The following is a 15981-nucleotide window of genomic DNA, read 5'->3' on the forward strand; positions in this document are numbered from 1 at the left end:
GGAAGGGCTGAGGTCCGGGCTCCTGCAGCTTCTTGCCGGTGGGACCCGCGTGTTCAGGCCACGCCCACCCGGGCCCCTCCCCACTTGCCTCTGCGCCTCTGCACCTCTGCGAGGACACCCCCGCCCAGACTTGCCCAGATCCAGGACGCGACCCCTGGGGAGGGGGACGCGAGCCCGCTGCCCGTCTGCGCCAGGCCGCGCTGGGGGCAGACGCCGTGGAGCGCGGGGAGCCGCGGGCGACCCCTCCGACGCCGGAGTCCCCGGGTGGGGCAGGGGCTGTGGTGTGGGGGGGCATCCGGTGGCGTCTGCACCACCCGGGGACGTGTTTCGGGGGCACCTGGGGCTCGGCGCTCTGCCGCCCCCGCGGACCTCACCAAGACCCGGCCTCCCCCTCCCTAAGCCCCGGGATCGCCCAGTGATCCCCCCACCTGTCTCTGGGGCTGAGGGCTGCCCGCAGGCAGTGCTCCTCCAGGACCCCGCGCTGTCCCCCGCGACGCCTGGCTGGGGCATACGCCACCGAGGGGGGGGCGTCCCTGCGTCTGTGCAGGGTGTTTGTCCGTCTGTCCGCCCATCTTCCTTGGCCCCACCAGGCCCCACCGCCACCCCCGGCAGCTCCGTGAGGGCCCCGCCCACCTGCAGGGGAGCCTGTTCCACCCGAGGGGAGAGGCCTGTACGCGGCAGGGTTCCGGAGCCTTCCGGGAGGCTCGGCTGCTCGTGGCGCCCAAGGCCCCGGGGCGGGGGTCTCCGTGGAGCTTAGGGCTCCAGGGACCCGGTATGGAGCAGCGAAGCCGTCTCCGCAGGCGGCGTCTGGGCTCCGTGCCCGTTTCGTTGGGGCGGGGCCTCTGGGGAAGCTGCGGGGCTGCGCGCGGGCCTGGGGCACCTGGGCGCGAGGGCGTGTAGGGGCTCCTGACTGCGGAGCTGCTGCGTCATCAGAAGCGTCTCCTTAAACGTGGGGCCGCGCCCCTCCTCGGCCAGGCCGGTTCTCCTGTGCCCGCCGTGACCGTGTCCCCCGCTTCCCCCTCCACGGGGGCGGCCCCGTGGGCTGAGGGGCCCGTGGGCGGCGCCCCAGGGCTGGGTCCGCAGCCGTGGTGGCTCCCCCGTCCGTGTGCCGCGGGGCCACCCCGTCCTCAAGGGCCCCCCAGGCCCCGCGCCGGCGGCACGCCTCGGGGGACGCGCAGGCAGGCCCCGCCTGGGGCCATCATGGGGCGGCCCCCGGCTCCAGGCCGCCCCCCGCGGGTCACGCTTTCCCCGTGGCCCCCGCCGCTCCGCGCCTCCCGTGAGCTGCTGGCGGCGCCCCCGTGCCCGTCTCCCACCAGGTGAAACTCTCGAATCTTTATTTGAAAATACAAACGTGGTCTCGTAAAACGAACACGTTTCAACTGCTCTACTCAGCAGATGAAAACGACATACTCTTGCACATGGACGTGAAAACGCTCGGGTCACCTGGCGAGGGTGCGCCCGCGTCTCGGTGCCGGCTCTGACGCGGAAGGCGCAGGCGCCGGGCGGCCGGAGGCGGGGACGCCGACTGCGCCCCGGGCAGCAGCGCGGGCAGCGGGGCCGCGCTCGGGCAGGAGCGGCCGCGCACGGCGGCGGCCCACGGGCCTCGGGTCCCAGCGCGTCTCCAGGGAGCGGGTCTCCCGGGCCAGCCCCTGCGCAGCCGGCGCGGGGACGTCCGCCGCCCACGAACGGCCCCGGCGAGCTTCCGGGCGAATAAATAAAACCTGGCCGTCTGGACGCGCGCACTTGGCTGCCCGTGAAGGCGGCGCGGGTCAAGCAGCTCGTTTCTCGCGCCGCAGCGGCCTGGCCCCGCGCTCACAGCAGCTGCAGGTCGTCCTCGCAGCCGAACAGGCCCACGGCGCCCAGGGCGGGCGGCGCCTCCAGGAACGGCCGCGGCTCCAGCGCCGAGCGCGGCCCGCGCAGCTTCGGGTCCACGGGGCTGAGCTCCGCCTCGTACCTGCAACGAGCGCGCGGGGGCTCGGGATGCGGGTTCCAGCAGGCTCGCGGGCTCCTCGGCAGGGCCTGGCCGCCCGGTCTTTCAGCCGAGAGGCCGGCAGCCCGGGCGGGGCGACCCGGGGGCGCCCCAGGAAACCCACGCGCTCGGAGACGGGCAGACCAGGGTCTGGCGAGGCGGCCCCTCTAACGAGCCTGATCCCGAGACTGGAAAACGCTCAGAAGAAACCAAGTCAGGGTCAGCGGACGAAGGGGACCAGGCGCCTGCCCAGGGGCCTTCCTGCAAGTCAGGAGCGGCTCCATCCACCCAGAGCTGGCTCCTCCCTGCAGACCAGCAGGTGCTCCCTCCACCTCAGAGCAGGCTCCTCCCCTGTGGGCAGCAGGTGCTCCCCACTCCACCTGAGCAGGCTCCTCCCCTGTGGGGCAGCAGGTGCTCCAACCACCTAGAGCAGGCTCCTCCCCTGAGGACCAGCAGGTGCTCCCGACTCCACCTGAGCAGGCTCCTCTGAGGACCAGGAGGTGCTCCCCACTGCACCTGAGCAGGCTCCTCCTCTGAGGACCAGGAGGTGCTCCCCACTCCACCTGAGCAGGCTCCTCCTCTGAGGACCAGGAGGTGCTCCCCACCTTGACTGGGGCGGGCTGGGGTCGGGGCGCAGGGCCCCAGGGAGGCCCACGCTCTTGCTAACCCGCAGACCAGAACCGCGCCCTCCACCCAGGCAGGGCAGGGCAGCCCTGGATCACAGGAAAAGCCTGGGAGGCCCAGAACCAGGAGCTGAACTGGGGAGCAAAACAGGCGGAGGGGAGGCCCCAGGGCTGGCGTGGCTGGCTCATAGAGCCCACGCAGGTGCACACGTGCACACGCACACACACAGACCTCACGTGCACACAGACGTGGGCGTGTGCGCATGGGTGTAGACACGCTCCTGTGCCATGTGCGTGCACACTCACACACGTAAACACAGGTGCCCACACGAGGCCTGAGGCTGGGGGAGGCCCCAGGGCTGGCGTGGCTGGCTCATAGAGCCCACGCAGGTGCACACGTGCACACACGCACACACACAGACCTCACGTGCACATAGACGTGGGCGTGTGCGCATGGGGTGACACGCCCCTATGCCATGTGTGTACCCGCTCACACATGTAAACACAGAGGTGCCCACACGCACACGCTCAGGCCGGGGGTCCTGCGGGCTGGCGGCTGCAGGAGCTCCTGGTCCACGCTGGCCCCCGAGCACACACGCGCACACACAGACCACACGTGCACAGACGTGGGCGTGTGCACACTGGCGTAGACACGCCCCTGTGCCACATGTACCCGCTCACACACGTCAACACAGAGGTGCCCACACGCACACGCTCGGGCCGGGGGTCCTGCGGGCTGGCGGCTGCAGGAGCTCCTGGTCCACGCTGGCCCCCGAGCACACACGCGCACACACAGACCACACGTGCACAGATGTGGGCGTGTGCACACGGGTGTAGACACGCCCCTGTGCCACGTGTACCCGCTCACACACGTAAACACAGGTGCCCACAGGCAAACGCTCGGGCCGGGGGTCCTGTGGCTGCAGGAGCTCCTGGTCCACACTGGCCCCCGAGCACACACGCGCACACACAGACCACACGTGCAGATGTGGGCATGTGCACATGGGTGTAGACACGCCCCTGTGCCACGTGCGTGCACGCTCACACGTCAACACAGAGGTGCCCACATGCACACGCTCGGGGCCGGGGGTCCTGCGGCTGCAGGAGCTCCTGGTCCACGCTGGCCCCGAGCAGGGGCCCCTTCTGGGCAGGGCTGGGGAGGGCCCGGCAGGGCTCAGGGACTACGTGGCCACGGGCCACGGTGGAGGCAGGTGGGGGCTGCTGGACGCACGCCAACCTAGCAGCACCACTGTAGAAGGTGGCCAGGGTGTCGGGGTTCTGCAGGGAGGAATCTGCGTGGGGAGAAGCCCACCCCAGCCCGCTCCCCAGGAACCCCCCGCACCGACACCAGCCCCTCCCCAAGAACACCCCAGGCCTGGCCCCAGCCCCTCCTCAGGAGGCCCCTGCCCCGACACCAAGAGCGCCCAGCCCTGCTCCCTGTGGACCCCTCCTCACCCGTCATCCCAGGGGTCTCCAGCGGCCTCCTCGGCCACGAGGATGTCGTACTCTTCCGCGGCGTACTTCTCCCAATCAGAGAGCTCAGGGCCGTCGTTGTCGCCCTCCTGGGGGGGGAGCGTGTGTCAGCGCCAGGCCAGGTGAGCCAGGTGAGAGGCTGTGGGCCAGGGCTGGGCGGGTGAGAGCTGTCTGACAGGGCTGGGCCAGGTGAGAGGACCTGGGCCAGGTGGGCCAGGTGAGAGGCCCTGGGCCAGGTGAGAGGCCCTGGGGCCAGGACAGGGCAGAGTCAAGCAAGGCATACAGGCCTCGTGGACAGGGCCAGGAAACACATGCTCACAGGGCACAGGGCTGAGGCACGTGTGTCGACGAGGACAGGGTTGGGCCATGTGTGTTGATGGGCGAAGCGCCACAGGGCAGGGGCGCGCCTGTTGACCGGGACAGGCTGGCGGCGACAGGCGCGGCCGAGGACGCTCACCCGCAGCAGGGACATCTGCTCCTTCTGCTCGTGGTCGAGGTATTTCTCAATGTTGAAAAACGTGTCGAAGAACACGTTGGCCTGCTTGCATTTCTTGAGGTCGTGGAGCGTGATCTTCCCTGTGGGGAGAGAAGCACCTCAAGGGCGGGTCACGACCGGCCGCGCGTGCAGAGTCCCCACTCCTGCGTGCGTGACGTGTGCGGACGACGCTCCCGCCCCGTGCCCGCCAACAGCGCCCAAGAACCGCGCCCGCGGCGCTGACGGTACAGCTGGGCCTCGCTGGGCGGCGGGGACCGGTGCTGGAGCCCCCCTCACGCCGGGGCACCTGGCTCCCCGCGCCTGCAGCTCCCTGCGCGCTGCTCCCTGCGTGCTGCGCCAGGGCGCTGCGGATGCCGGTGGTCGTGCCCCACCCGCTCAGTGCTGGCCTCGGCCGAGCACCACCCACGCCTGTGGGAAGGGTCCCTGGGGGCGGGAGGGAAGGGGGGCAGACCCTGGCCAGGCAGGAACTTGCGGCGGTGGAGGGGGACGCGGCCCCAGACCCCACACAGCAGGGACTGGAGCCAGGCAGGGGATGGGAGCCAGGCTGGGGGGAGGAGGCATGCTGTGGACGCCCCACACCCCCCGCGCCCCTCCCCCCACCTCCGCGTAGCCCCCAGCGTCACCTTCGCTCTGGGGCTTCACCAGGTCCAGCATCTGGCACAGGCAGTCCTCGAAGGGCAGCGCCTCGATGGCCATGCTGTCCAGCCGGCGGCTCTGCTCCTCATAGAAGAACTCGAGCTCGTACATGGACAGCGCCCCGTCGCCGTCCAGGTCCATGCAGCGGAACCAGTACTCGATGCTGCAGGGGCAGTGGCAGTGAGGGTATGAGGGGCAGGCGGCCACGGGGAGCACACGGCTACAGAGGAGCACAGCCATGGGAGCACAGCCATGGGAGCACAGCACACGGCTACAGGAGCACATGGCCACGAGAACACACTGCTATAGGGTCCATGGCCACAGGAGCACACATGAGGAGACCATGGCCACGGGAGCATATGGCTACAGGGGACCATGGCCACGGGAGCAGACGGCTACAGGGGACCCTGGCCATAGGAACACATGGCTACAGGAGAGCACGGCCACGGGAGCACGCGGCCACAGGAGTGCATGGCTATGGGAGGACACGGCCACAGAAGCATACGGCTACAGGGGACCACGGCCACGGAAGCACATGGCCATGGGAGCACACGGCTACAGGAGAGCATGGCCACTGGAGCACACGGCTACAGGGGAGCATTGCCACGGGAGCACACGGTCACAGGAACACATGGCTACGGGAGGACATGGCCACAGACGCATATGGCTACAGGGGACCACGGCCACGGGAGCACATGGCCATGGGAGCACATGGCTACAGGAGAGCATGGCCACTGGAGCACATAGCTACAAGGGAGCATTGCCACAGGAGCATATGGCTACGGGAGGACACAGCCACAGGGGACCATGGCCACAGAAGCACATGGCCGCGGGAGCACACGGCTACAGGAGAGCATGGCCACAGGGGAGCATTGCCACGGGAGCACACGGCCACGGGAGCACACGGCTACAGGAGAGCATGGCCACAGGGGAGCATTGCCACGGGAGCACACGGCTACAGGAGAGCATGGCCACAGGGGAGCTTTGCCATGGGAGCACATGGCCGCGGGAGCACACGGCTACAGGGGACCATGACCAGGGGAGCATTGCCATGGGAGCACACGGCCACGGGAGCATACAGCTACAGGGGACCATGGCCAGGGGAGCACACGGCTACAAGACAGCATGGCCACTGGAGCATAAGGCTATAGGGGAGCATGACCATGGGAGCACAACACAGTACCAGGAGCACACGGCCGTGGGAGCACACGGCTAGATGGGGACACGGCCACAGGAGCACATGCACCGCCACGCACATACAACTGAACAGAACCAGGACATGAGGTTCTGGGACCAGGGGCAGGAGGGTCTGGACACGTGGGCACACACATGCACAGGACACGTGGGCAGACACGAGAGCACACGCACCGCCACGCCCCCGTTCAGCCCAGGTGTGCTCAGGTCTAAGCTGGCAGCTCTGTCCACCGCTGAGTGCGAGCAGGTGAGCCGCCATCCCCACATGTCCACACGTTAGAGCTCGGTGTGGCGGGAACGCCAGGCACACAGAGCACATGTGTGCACGAGCATGCAAACCACACGGTGGCTCGGGCACATGCACCCTGACAAAATGGGTCTGACGTCTCCAATGGCCGTCAGGGACGTCCCAGCCTGGACCTGCCTGTGCTGCGGGAAAGCTGTGTGGCCTACGCCTCAGGCTGCACGGCTCCACGGGGCACCCAGCACCCACCTGGTCGGGGTTTTCTTGTCTTCCTCAGAGATCAAGAACCAGACGAAGTCCGCGTAGCTCAACTTTCCTTCTTTCTGCACGCGCCTGCCTCTGGGAGCCAACCAGGGAGCGGAGTGTCACCAGCACGTGCTGCACCGCTCACACCCGCCTACTTTGCACGCAGGCCTGTGCGCCGCTCCTAAGCCTCAGGCGGCGACACAGAGGACACCAAGGAGTCTCCTCCCGCAGGCAGGCCTGCGCCGGCCCGCCCACTCCCTGCCTGCCGCTGGGGCTCGACGGCCCCCAGCCCCACCGAGTCCCCAGGGCTCGTCCCCCTCACGCCCCCGTGGGAGGCTCTGCTGGCAGGACGTGGACACGCCGGCTCAGGGCACGAGTCAGCGTGGACCCATGAGGGCCATGGTGGAGGCGTACAGGGGACGCACAGCGCTCGCCCGAGACTCACCGCGTCACTGCTCCTGAGAATATCCTGTCAATCATCTTGGTGGAGATGGCTGGGAACAAACGGTGGGTCAGTGGTGCCCACGCTCGGCGGTGCCCTGACCCTGTCCCACACCCCCACTCAGCGGTGCCCCCAATCCAGTACCCCCACTTGGCCCACACACCCCTCGGCCCTGCACTCCCACTCTGCTGTCCCCACTCAGCCCTGCACCCCCACTCTGTGGTGTCTCCACTTGGCCCTGCACCCCCACTCTGCTGTCCCCACTCAGCCCGGCACCCCCACTCTGTGGTGTCTCCACTTGGCCCTGCACCCCCACTCTGTGGTGTCTCCACTTGGCCCTGCAGCCCCACTCTGCTGTCCCCACTCAGCCCGGCACCCCCACTCTGTGGTGTCTCCACTTGGCCCTGCAGCCCCACTCTGCTGTCCCCACTCAGCCCGGCACCCCCACTCTGTGGTGTCTCCACTTGGCCCTGCAGCCCCCACTCTGCTGTCCCCACTCAGCCCGGCACCCCCACTCTGTGGTGTCTCCACTTGGCCCTGCAGCCCCACTCTGGTGCCCCCACTTGATCCCGCGCCCCCCACTCTGTGGTGCCCGCCCCCACCCACACTGGGCACCGCGCTGTGCCTCCTGGGGCAGAGCACAGGGGGCCCAGGCTGCCTGCACACACCCCCCCGGCCTCCGTGGCTCTCTGCTGCCCCGAGGCCGGGCTGCGGCGTGGTCAGGGCCGGAAGAGGACAGCGCCCACAGCGTCAGGGACGCGGGAAGCAGGGCCGGCTCACGTTTCTAGCAGGAGGCTCGGCCCCGCCTGCTCGTGCTGCCGGAACAAGCGCCCAAAGGCTACGAGAGGTGAGCACGGAAAAGCAGCTCCCGGGGGGCGGGGCCAATACGCCCCTCCTCGTGCACAGGCTTGCCTCGCAGGGGAGCAAGCGAAGGCCTGGCCCGGCAACCCGACCAGCACCTGCCCCCTGCCTGGCCGCGGGTCCAGCCGGTGCGACCACGGCCCACACAGGAAACCCTCCGCGGGCTCCTTGGCCGAAAGGAGGAAACTCGGGCGTGAGGGAAGGGGCACAGGGCCGCCTTGCCAGCCATCAGAGCGCCCGCCCCGCAGCCTGGGGTTGCCCCACAGCCCGGGGTCGCCCCGGCTGGGCCGCCCTCCCCGCGGTCGGTCATCAGACCCGGGGAGATTGGGCCAAGGCCCAGCTCCGCCGGTCACGACGGCCCAGCAGAGCGACGTGAACGCCCTGGGGGCCGTGGCGAGCTGCAGGTGCTGCCACCAAAGCCCAGGGGCTGGCAGGATGGAGGCCGGCTGGCGCGGGGTGGCTCTGCCTCTGCAGGATGCTGCGGGGACGCCCTGCGGCCTGGTCTCTGAATTCACGCTCAGGGCAGGGGTGCCGGCAGCTCGTCGAACCCAGAGCCGAGAGGCCTGTGGAACCCACACGCTCGCAGGCGCTCGTCCTCACGAGGCCTCCTGGGCCTCAAGTCCAAGGTCCTCCACGGCCTGTGGCCGCCTGAGGACAGGCTGCCCGTGGTCTGTGATCGAAGTGCAGGTGCCATCCCAGGTCTGCGGCTGCCCGAGGCCGTCCGGGGGCTGTGGCCACTGAAGCTGTGATCCAAGGCCGTCTGCGGTCTGGCCTGTGGCTTCCCATGGTCCGAGCCTTCTGGGGTCTGTGGCCCTCTGAGGCCATCAGTGGTCTGAGGCTGTCCGTGTCCCAAAGCTGTCCGTGATCTGAGTCATCCGTGGTCTGAGGCCATCAGTGGTCCAAGGCCACCTGTGGCTGTCCGTGGCCCGAGCCATCCGTGGTCCAAGTCATCCGTGGTCTGAGGCTGCCCATGGCTGCCCGTGGTCTGAGCGTGTCCATGGTCCGAGGCTGTCTGTGGTTTGTGGCCACCTGTGACTGTCCGTGACCTTCCGAGGCTGCAGAGGACGAGCCCGGAATGACGTGAAAAGCAGAGCAGGTGGCCGCTCCCCTGGAGCCGATGCCCGTCCCCTCAGCCTCCCCGTGAGAGGGAGACCCTCCCGTGAAGGCCGGCTTCAGAGCAAACAGGCTGGAGAGAACGATAAACCCCAGTGGACCCTGCGACTTTAGAAAACACACCAGGAGACAGACTTAAGGAAACCCTGCAGAGAAGGGCGACCCGGACGCTGCTCCAGCCAGCGCGTGCACGTGCCTGGGAAACGTGGCTTCTCAGACACGCGGGCGCCGCCGCCTTCAGCCTCCCTCAAATCAGCCAAGGGTTGGGGCCGATGGAAACGAGCGCCACTCACTCCGGGGCTGGAAATCTAAACCTCCTAAAGAAAGCGTTCTCTGCTGTACATTCCAGGAAGGAAGCTGCTGACGACGACCCTCTGGTGTTGCTCAGATCTGAGGATCCAGCCTGGAGGCCTGTGCAGACACGGGACGGCCCCGAGATGTCCAGGGTGGAGACCCAGAGGGGGTGATGGACGGTGTCCAGAGCCCGGAGGCTGGTGCAGACACGGGACGGCCCCGAGATGTCCAGGGTGGAGACCCGGAGGGGGTGATGGACGGTGTCCAGAGCCCGGAGGCTGGTGCAGACACGGGACGGCCCCGAGATGTCCAGGGTGGAGACCCAGAGGGGGTGATGGACGGTGTCCAGAGCCCGGAGGCTGGTGCAGACACGGGACGGCCCCGAGATGTCCAGGGTGGAGACCCGGAGGGGGTGATGGACGGTGTCCAGAGCCCGGAGGCTGGTGCAGACACGGGACGGCCCCGAGATGTCCAGGGTGGAAACCCGGAGGGGGTGATGGACGGTGTCCAGAGCCTGGAGGCTGGTGCAGACACGGGACGGCCCTGAGATGTCCAGGGTGGAGACCCGGAGGGGGTGATGGACGGTGTCCAGAGCCCGAAGGCTGGTGCAGACACGGGACGGCCCCGAGATGTCCAGGGTGGAGACCCGGAGGGGGTGATGGACGGTGTCCAGAGCCCGGAGGCTGGTGCAGACACGGGACGGCCCCGAGATGTCCAGGGTGGAGACCCGGAGGGGGTGATGGACGGTGTCCAGAGCCCGGAGGCTGGTGCAGACACGGGACGGCCCCGAGATGTCCAGGGTGGAGACCCGGAGGGGGTGATGGACGGTGTCCAGAGCCTGAAGGCTGGTGCAGACACGGGACGGCCCCTGGCACGTCCAGGGCAGGAGGGAGACTCAGAGGGGGCGACAGACAGTGTAGCAGTTTGACATGGTTTTGAATTCCAAAAACAGATGGTGGATTCTGTGTGTAATCAGGTCTGTACCTGGGCGTGATTATGCTTAGGGCTTTGACTGGGCCACATCATCAGGGTGCTGAGTCCCTGCCCCTTGGTGGGTGGGGCTCACAGATAAAAGACATGGCAGAGGACAGAGAGGAGGGGTTTTGATGTTGGAGTTTGATGCTGAAGCCTTAAGCTGGAGCCCCTGGAAGTAAGCTCACAGAGGAAAGAGAAGCCAGCCCTGGAAAGAAAGGACTGCTGAGCCCAGGAAGAAGCAAACCCTGGGAAGAGAGGAGCCCTAAGCCCAGAGAACACCGAGGAATAGAGACGGCTCCTGAGACAGGGCAGAAACCCCAGGCAGAGAGACAGCCGTTCCCCTGATCGTCTACAGCTGACCTTGTGGAGAAAACAGAGACTCTGAGCCCAGAGGAACCCAGGAAGCCTGAACCCTGGCAGACGTCAGCACCCTTCTTGCTCCAACACATGGAAACAGACTGGTGAGAGAGGTAACCTGTGCTTTATGGACTGGTGTCTGTAAGCTCCTACCCCAAATAAATACTCCTTATGGACACCCCCCAGTGTCTGGTGTTTTGCATCAGCGCTTTGGCTGACTAGTACAGACTGTGTCCCTCTCCCGGGCCAGGGGCGCGCCGAGGGTCCAGCGCGTGGAGGAGCCTGTTGAGGGAAGCCCGTGGGAGGCCCAGGGGCCTTGCCAGGCTCACCAGGTGGGCTCGGCGTGGCCCTGGGGGCAACGGCAGCCCTGAGCCGACTGAGGAAACCAGAAGAGGGCCGGGTGGAGGAACGGCAGCCCCTGGGGCTGGCCGGTTGTGGAAGTCCAGGAGCGGCCTGCTCCCTGCCCCCCAGCAGCCCTGTGCAGGGGCAGCACGTCCTGAGGGCTCGTGGCACGGGAAGCGCAGGCGAGGCGGCCGCAGGGCCAGGGCCTGGTGGGCAGGGTGGCCACGGCAGCAGGGGCCGGGGTCTGTGGGGTTGGCACGTGGGGACTGTGGGGCCCGCGGTGTGGCCTGAGGCCCTGTGGGGTCTCGGCCCTGGAGTCAGGGCCATGGGTGGTCTCATGTCTTGGGGGCTCGGGTGTTGGGGTCAGGCTTGTGGGTGCTCAGGTCATGGGGGCTGAGGTCTTGGGGTCAGGCTCATGAGGGCTCGGTGTTGGGGGCTGAGGTCTTGGGGCTCAGGCCTGGGGCTCGGGTCGTGGCCCGGCCGGCAGGCCGCGGGGCCTGGGCGCTCACCGTGGTCGTTGTGGCGGGCCAGGTCCGCGGCGTCGATGAGCAGGTCGTGGTCCGTGTCGAGCTCCCAGAACTTGCAGTAGATGACGTAGAAGTGCTCGTAGGAGAAGAACTCCGTCAGCTGGTTGATGTCGGCCTCCTCCTCCAGCAGCGCCACGTTCTGCGGGCGACAGAGTGGGCAGGCGGGCGCGCGGGGGCGGGGGGCCTCACGGGCTTGGGGGTCGCATGGGCTTTGGGGCCCTCAGGCTTGGGGCCCTCGTGGGCTTGGGGGCTCGTCACAGGCTTGGGAGCTCCTTACAAGCTTGGGGAGCCCTCACAGGTTTGAGGGGTCTTTACAGGGTTTGGGGCGTTCACAGGCTTGAGGGGCCCTCATGGGCTTGGGGTCCTCGTGGGCTGGGGGTCCTCGTGGGCTTGGGGCCCTCACGGGCTCGAGGGGCCCTCACGGGCTGGGGGTCCTCACGGGCTGGGGGCCCTCCCGGGCTCGGGGCCCTCCCGGGCTCGGGGCCCTCCCGGGCGTGCCTGGCGCTGGGCGGCACAGCGGCTCCAGGTGCGAGGGCCGGGTGCGGCCGTCTACCTGCAGGAAGGAGCTCCTCCTGAGCTCTGAGCACGTGATCCTCCCCGACCAGGACCGGTTCACCGAGTAGAAGATGCGCTGGATCACCTGCGGGTGCAGCGGGCTCAGCCGACGGCGGCACAGCCCAGAGCCTGCGGCCAGAGAGCACGGCCCCAGGGCTGCCCGACGGCCCGGAGGGCATGGACCCCGGGACCCAACCACCCGGGGCCCCCACGGCCCATGCGCCTGGGGACGCCCACAAAGCCCAGCTGACTCCAGCTGTGTCCCCAGCCGGCCAGCAGAGGGCGCCTGTGCCGCAGAACCCACAGAAGAGCCAGAGCAAAGGGGCCGTCTGCAGGCACGGCAGAGGGACGGACAGTCAGCCAGGCAAGGTCCTGCTTCTGGAGACACAGGAACCGAGGTGGCAGGGAAAGGGTGGACACCGTGGGCGAACTCGGAGGGGCTCACCCCCCCCCAAAACTTCAGGACAGACGTGTGTGCACCAGGACGTCCCCAGTACTTCACGATGGCCTCGGGACCTGCCCGTGGAGGCGGCTGTCGGTGGGAATGAACAATCTCAAGGCCACGGAACCTGTTCTCCCAGAGACCCCCTTCAGCCAGTGCCCGGTTCCAGCTGCTCCCAGGCCCTGTTGAGCCTGGGGTGATGGAGCCGCACGGGAGCAGCGTCCCGCGGACAAGGCCTCGGGAGCACACACCTGCTGGCCTTGGACGGTGTCCACTGGCGGCCAGACCCGCACTGCTGGTGTAAAAGGCACCAGCGATGTGCCGTGACCCACACAGGCTCCTGGCGAGTGCGTTCCCGTAAAAAAGCCAACGCCCTTGGGCAGCAGAGCGACCGGGTCGCCGTGCACCACGACGCGATCGACGGCTGACCCACGGCTGGCGGGACGGGGCTGATTCTCAGGATTTTCTAACCCGTCCACGAGCGTGAGAACTCAGCGTGGGGACGACAGCCTTGGGCCGTCGCCCGGGCTCGGGTGGACCTGTGGGCAGGGGGACGCGCCTCTGCTCCCGGGTCCACGAGGCAGGCCGGGACCCTCAAGGCAGCTCCGGGGGCCTGGAGCCCCGGGCCCTTGCCGCCAGAGGCCCTCCGCCTGCAGCTGCGCTGTCCTACATGGAAATCCTGCATCGCCAGGAAACACCTGGCCTGAGGGAACAGTGGGGCAGTGACTCACGGTCTGGTGCCTGTCTGGCTCCTGGCGGCCGCGCGGGGCGTTCGGAGCACCCAGCTCCCGTTCTCACTGACAGCACCCGGCAGGCCTGCCGTCCTCTCACCAGAAGCCCAGTTCCTAGGGGCGGGGCCCGTGCTGACGGCGCTGCGTCCCCACAGCCAGCCCTGTGCCCAGGACGTGGCGCTCAAACGTGTGGCGGGACCAGGGCCTCCCCCCAGAACCTGCTTTGCCTGGAGCTGAGGAAACGTCTTCGCTCTGAGCACGCTGAAGCTCCCCCTTTCCCGAGGGCGTCAGAACGCGCTGGACACGCTCATCTTTAGAAAAACCACCTCGTCTGCTCCCGGCCTGGCCGAGGCCCGCGCTGCGCTGGGCTGGCAGTGGCAGCGGCCTTTCAGGGCTGCTGGGACCTTCCCACCCCACGGAGGCGGGGCCTCGTGCGGTCTCAAGCACGGGAGAAACGGGCTGCGTCGGGGGGGTGGCGCGTCCACATTTACAGTCAGGAGCAGCACCGTGGGCTGAGTGAGACACCAGACCTCTCCGAGGGCGCACCCGGTGGGCCGTGCTGACCGCGCCGCAGGGGGACTCACGGTGGTGATGTAGCGGGAGTGGAACTCGGGCGCTTCCTTCAGAAAGGCCAGTCCTGGGTGCGTGTTGACCACGTCCTGCCGAGGAGGGAAGAGACAGGGCTGGGGTCGTGCTCCCCTGGCACGGACCGCCGCGGGGCGCGCCCGAGGACGTGGCACCTACGCTGTACGTGTCAACCACAGCGGATGGCGGACGCCAAGGAAGCTAGAGCGGGACTGCAATCGAGTGTGGCCTGAAGGGGCCCTCGAGACGTGGGGAGGAAACCTGAAACCTCGCTCTGCGGAGAGGGCCGTCGGAGCTCTCTGGTGATGCGTGTCTGGACACCGCGGGGGCAGGAGGCACTGGCAATGTTGGGACGCAGAACCCGTGACACCTGAGCCCTGTCAGACTCCACGGCACAGACACGCAAGGGGCCCCCGGGCGCCGCATGGAGGGGGAGTGCGAGCGCGGGGCTGCAGCAAGCCTGTCCCCAGTGCGGCGCCTGCTCAGCCTCTGCCCGCTGCCCTCACCGACCTGCACGAACGGCACGAAGTCCTCCTGCACCAGGTGCTCGCTGCCGGGGCTCACGAGCAGGCGGGTGAACTTGGCAGCGTCGTCGTGGCAGCTCTGCAGGACTCTGCAAGGACACGGGGCCGCTGAGACCACGTGGGGCGGCGGACACGCCTGGACGGCGCCCTTGGACCCCCGAGCCCTCCACCGGAGAGGGGACTCACTTCCTCCACATGGCGATGAACTTGTGGACGGAGACGTGGCCGGTGCGCTCTCCCCCAGCGCCATAGAACAACGGACCCTTCCAGTAGAGCGGGCAGCCGCAGGCCTGCGGGGAGCGGGGCAGGCTGTGAGGGCAGGGCTGGAGCCGCCCGAGGGCAGCCGCGGGCCTGGGGCGAGCGGGGCGGTGCTTAGCAGAAGTGGGCCCGCGGGCACCTGCGCAACCCCGGAGCCGCCCGAGGGCAGCCGCGGGCCTGCGATGAGCAGGGCAGCACTCAGCAGGACCTGTGCACCCCGGAGCTGCCTGCCAGCACTCAGCAGAGGTGGCCTGTGGGCAGCAACGTGCACGAGGCTCCTGTGGGCACGCTGCACGCTCCCCCGCAGAGCTCTTGCTGCAGCACGGCCGTCAGGAGGGGACCGGCTGGCCCCATGAGAGCAGCTGCCACGGCGCAGAGAGCCAGAGGCGGTCAGGGTCTGTCTCCCCACCTGCTCGGGCGGCCAAGCCAGCGCCTCAACTGGAGCTGCAGTGCCCGCACCCGAGCCCAGCGCCTCCTCCAAGCACCAGCGCCTGCTCCACCCGAGCCCAGCGCCTCCTCCACCTGCTCCACCTGCTCCACCCGAGCCCAGCGCCTCCTCCACCTGCTCCACCTGCTCCACCTCCTCCACCTTCTCCACCTGCTCCACCTCCTCCACCTGCTCCACCCGAGCCCAGCGCCTCCTCCACCTGCTCCACCCGAGCCCAGGGCCTGCCGCAGCGAGGAGACATGGAGGATTGGGTGGAAAACTGGCGGGCAGCCGCCTCTTGAGCTGCAGAGCCTGGGACCAGCAGCTGGGCACTGGCAGTGGACCATCGGCTCATGGGTGGAGGGTTCGCTGGGCTCAGGAGCCGGGGGGCAGGGGCCGAGCTGGGCCCACGGGCCAGGCTGGAGCTCAGCGACACGGGAGATGCCCAGCGGAGATGCGGACGGCTGTGCGGAGCCACCCGACTTTCTGTAATGACCAGACGCAGCTCTTGCAGGCTCTGGGACCACAAGGCTCTGCTCCTGCTGGTCTCTGCTCTAGCTTTTAAATCCAGGGAGAGCCACAGAGCAGGATGACATCCAGGGGAGAGCCACTTGACAGGATTACATCCGGGGCGAGGCACGAAACAGGATTCACCACTCTCAAGCCG

General features: G+C 68.3%; 1 protein-coding gene across 2 annotated transcripts in view; it reads right to left on the reverse strand.

The window, feature by feature from the left end:
• Positions 1–1317: 1317 nt before the first annotated feature.
• The window catches only part of LOC101438696 (serine/threonine-protein phosphatase 2A regulatory subunit B'' subunit beta), a 53146-nt gene continuing 38482 nt past the window's right edge, over positions 1318–15981 (reverse strand). For both annotated transcript variants that reach the window (XM_058292205.2, XM_071213441.1), the window contains exons 3-13: positions 14816–14919; positions 14616–14718; positions 14105–14179; positions 12346–12432; positions 11775–11931; positions 7327–7375; positions 6885–6974; positions 5185–5360; positions 4523–4641; positions 4048–4154; positions 1318–1954 (exon numbers count right to left, since the gene is read on the reverse strand). In XM_058292205.2, coding sequence (XP_058148188.2) covers positions 1813–1954; positions 4048–4154; positions 4523–4641; positions 5185–5360; positions 6885–6974; positions 7327–7375; positions 11775–11931; positions 12346–12432; positions 14105–14179; positions 14616–14718; positions 14816–14919 — 1209 coding nt within the window. In that variant the 3' untranslated portion in view covers positions 1318–1812. The remainder of the gene's footprint in view (positions 1955–4047; positions 4155–4522; positions 4642–5184; positions 5361–6884; positions 6975–7326; positions 7376–11774; positions 11932–12345; positions 12433–14104; positions 14180–14615; positions 14719–14815; positions 14920–15981) is intronic.

Source organism: Dasypus novemcinctus, chromosome Y, assembly GCF_030445035.2.
Source record: "Dasypus novemcinctus isolate mDasNov1 chromosome Y, mDasNov1.1.hap2, whole genome shotgun sequence".
Classification (NCBI taxonomy): Eukaryota; Metazoa; Chordata; class Mammalia; order Cingulata; family Dasypodidae; genus Dasypus; species Dasypus novemcinctus.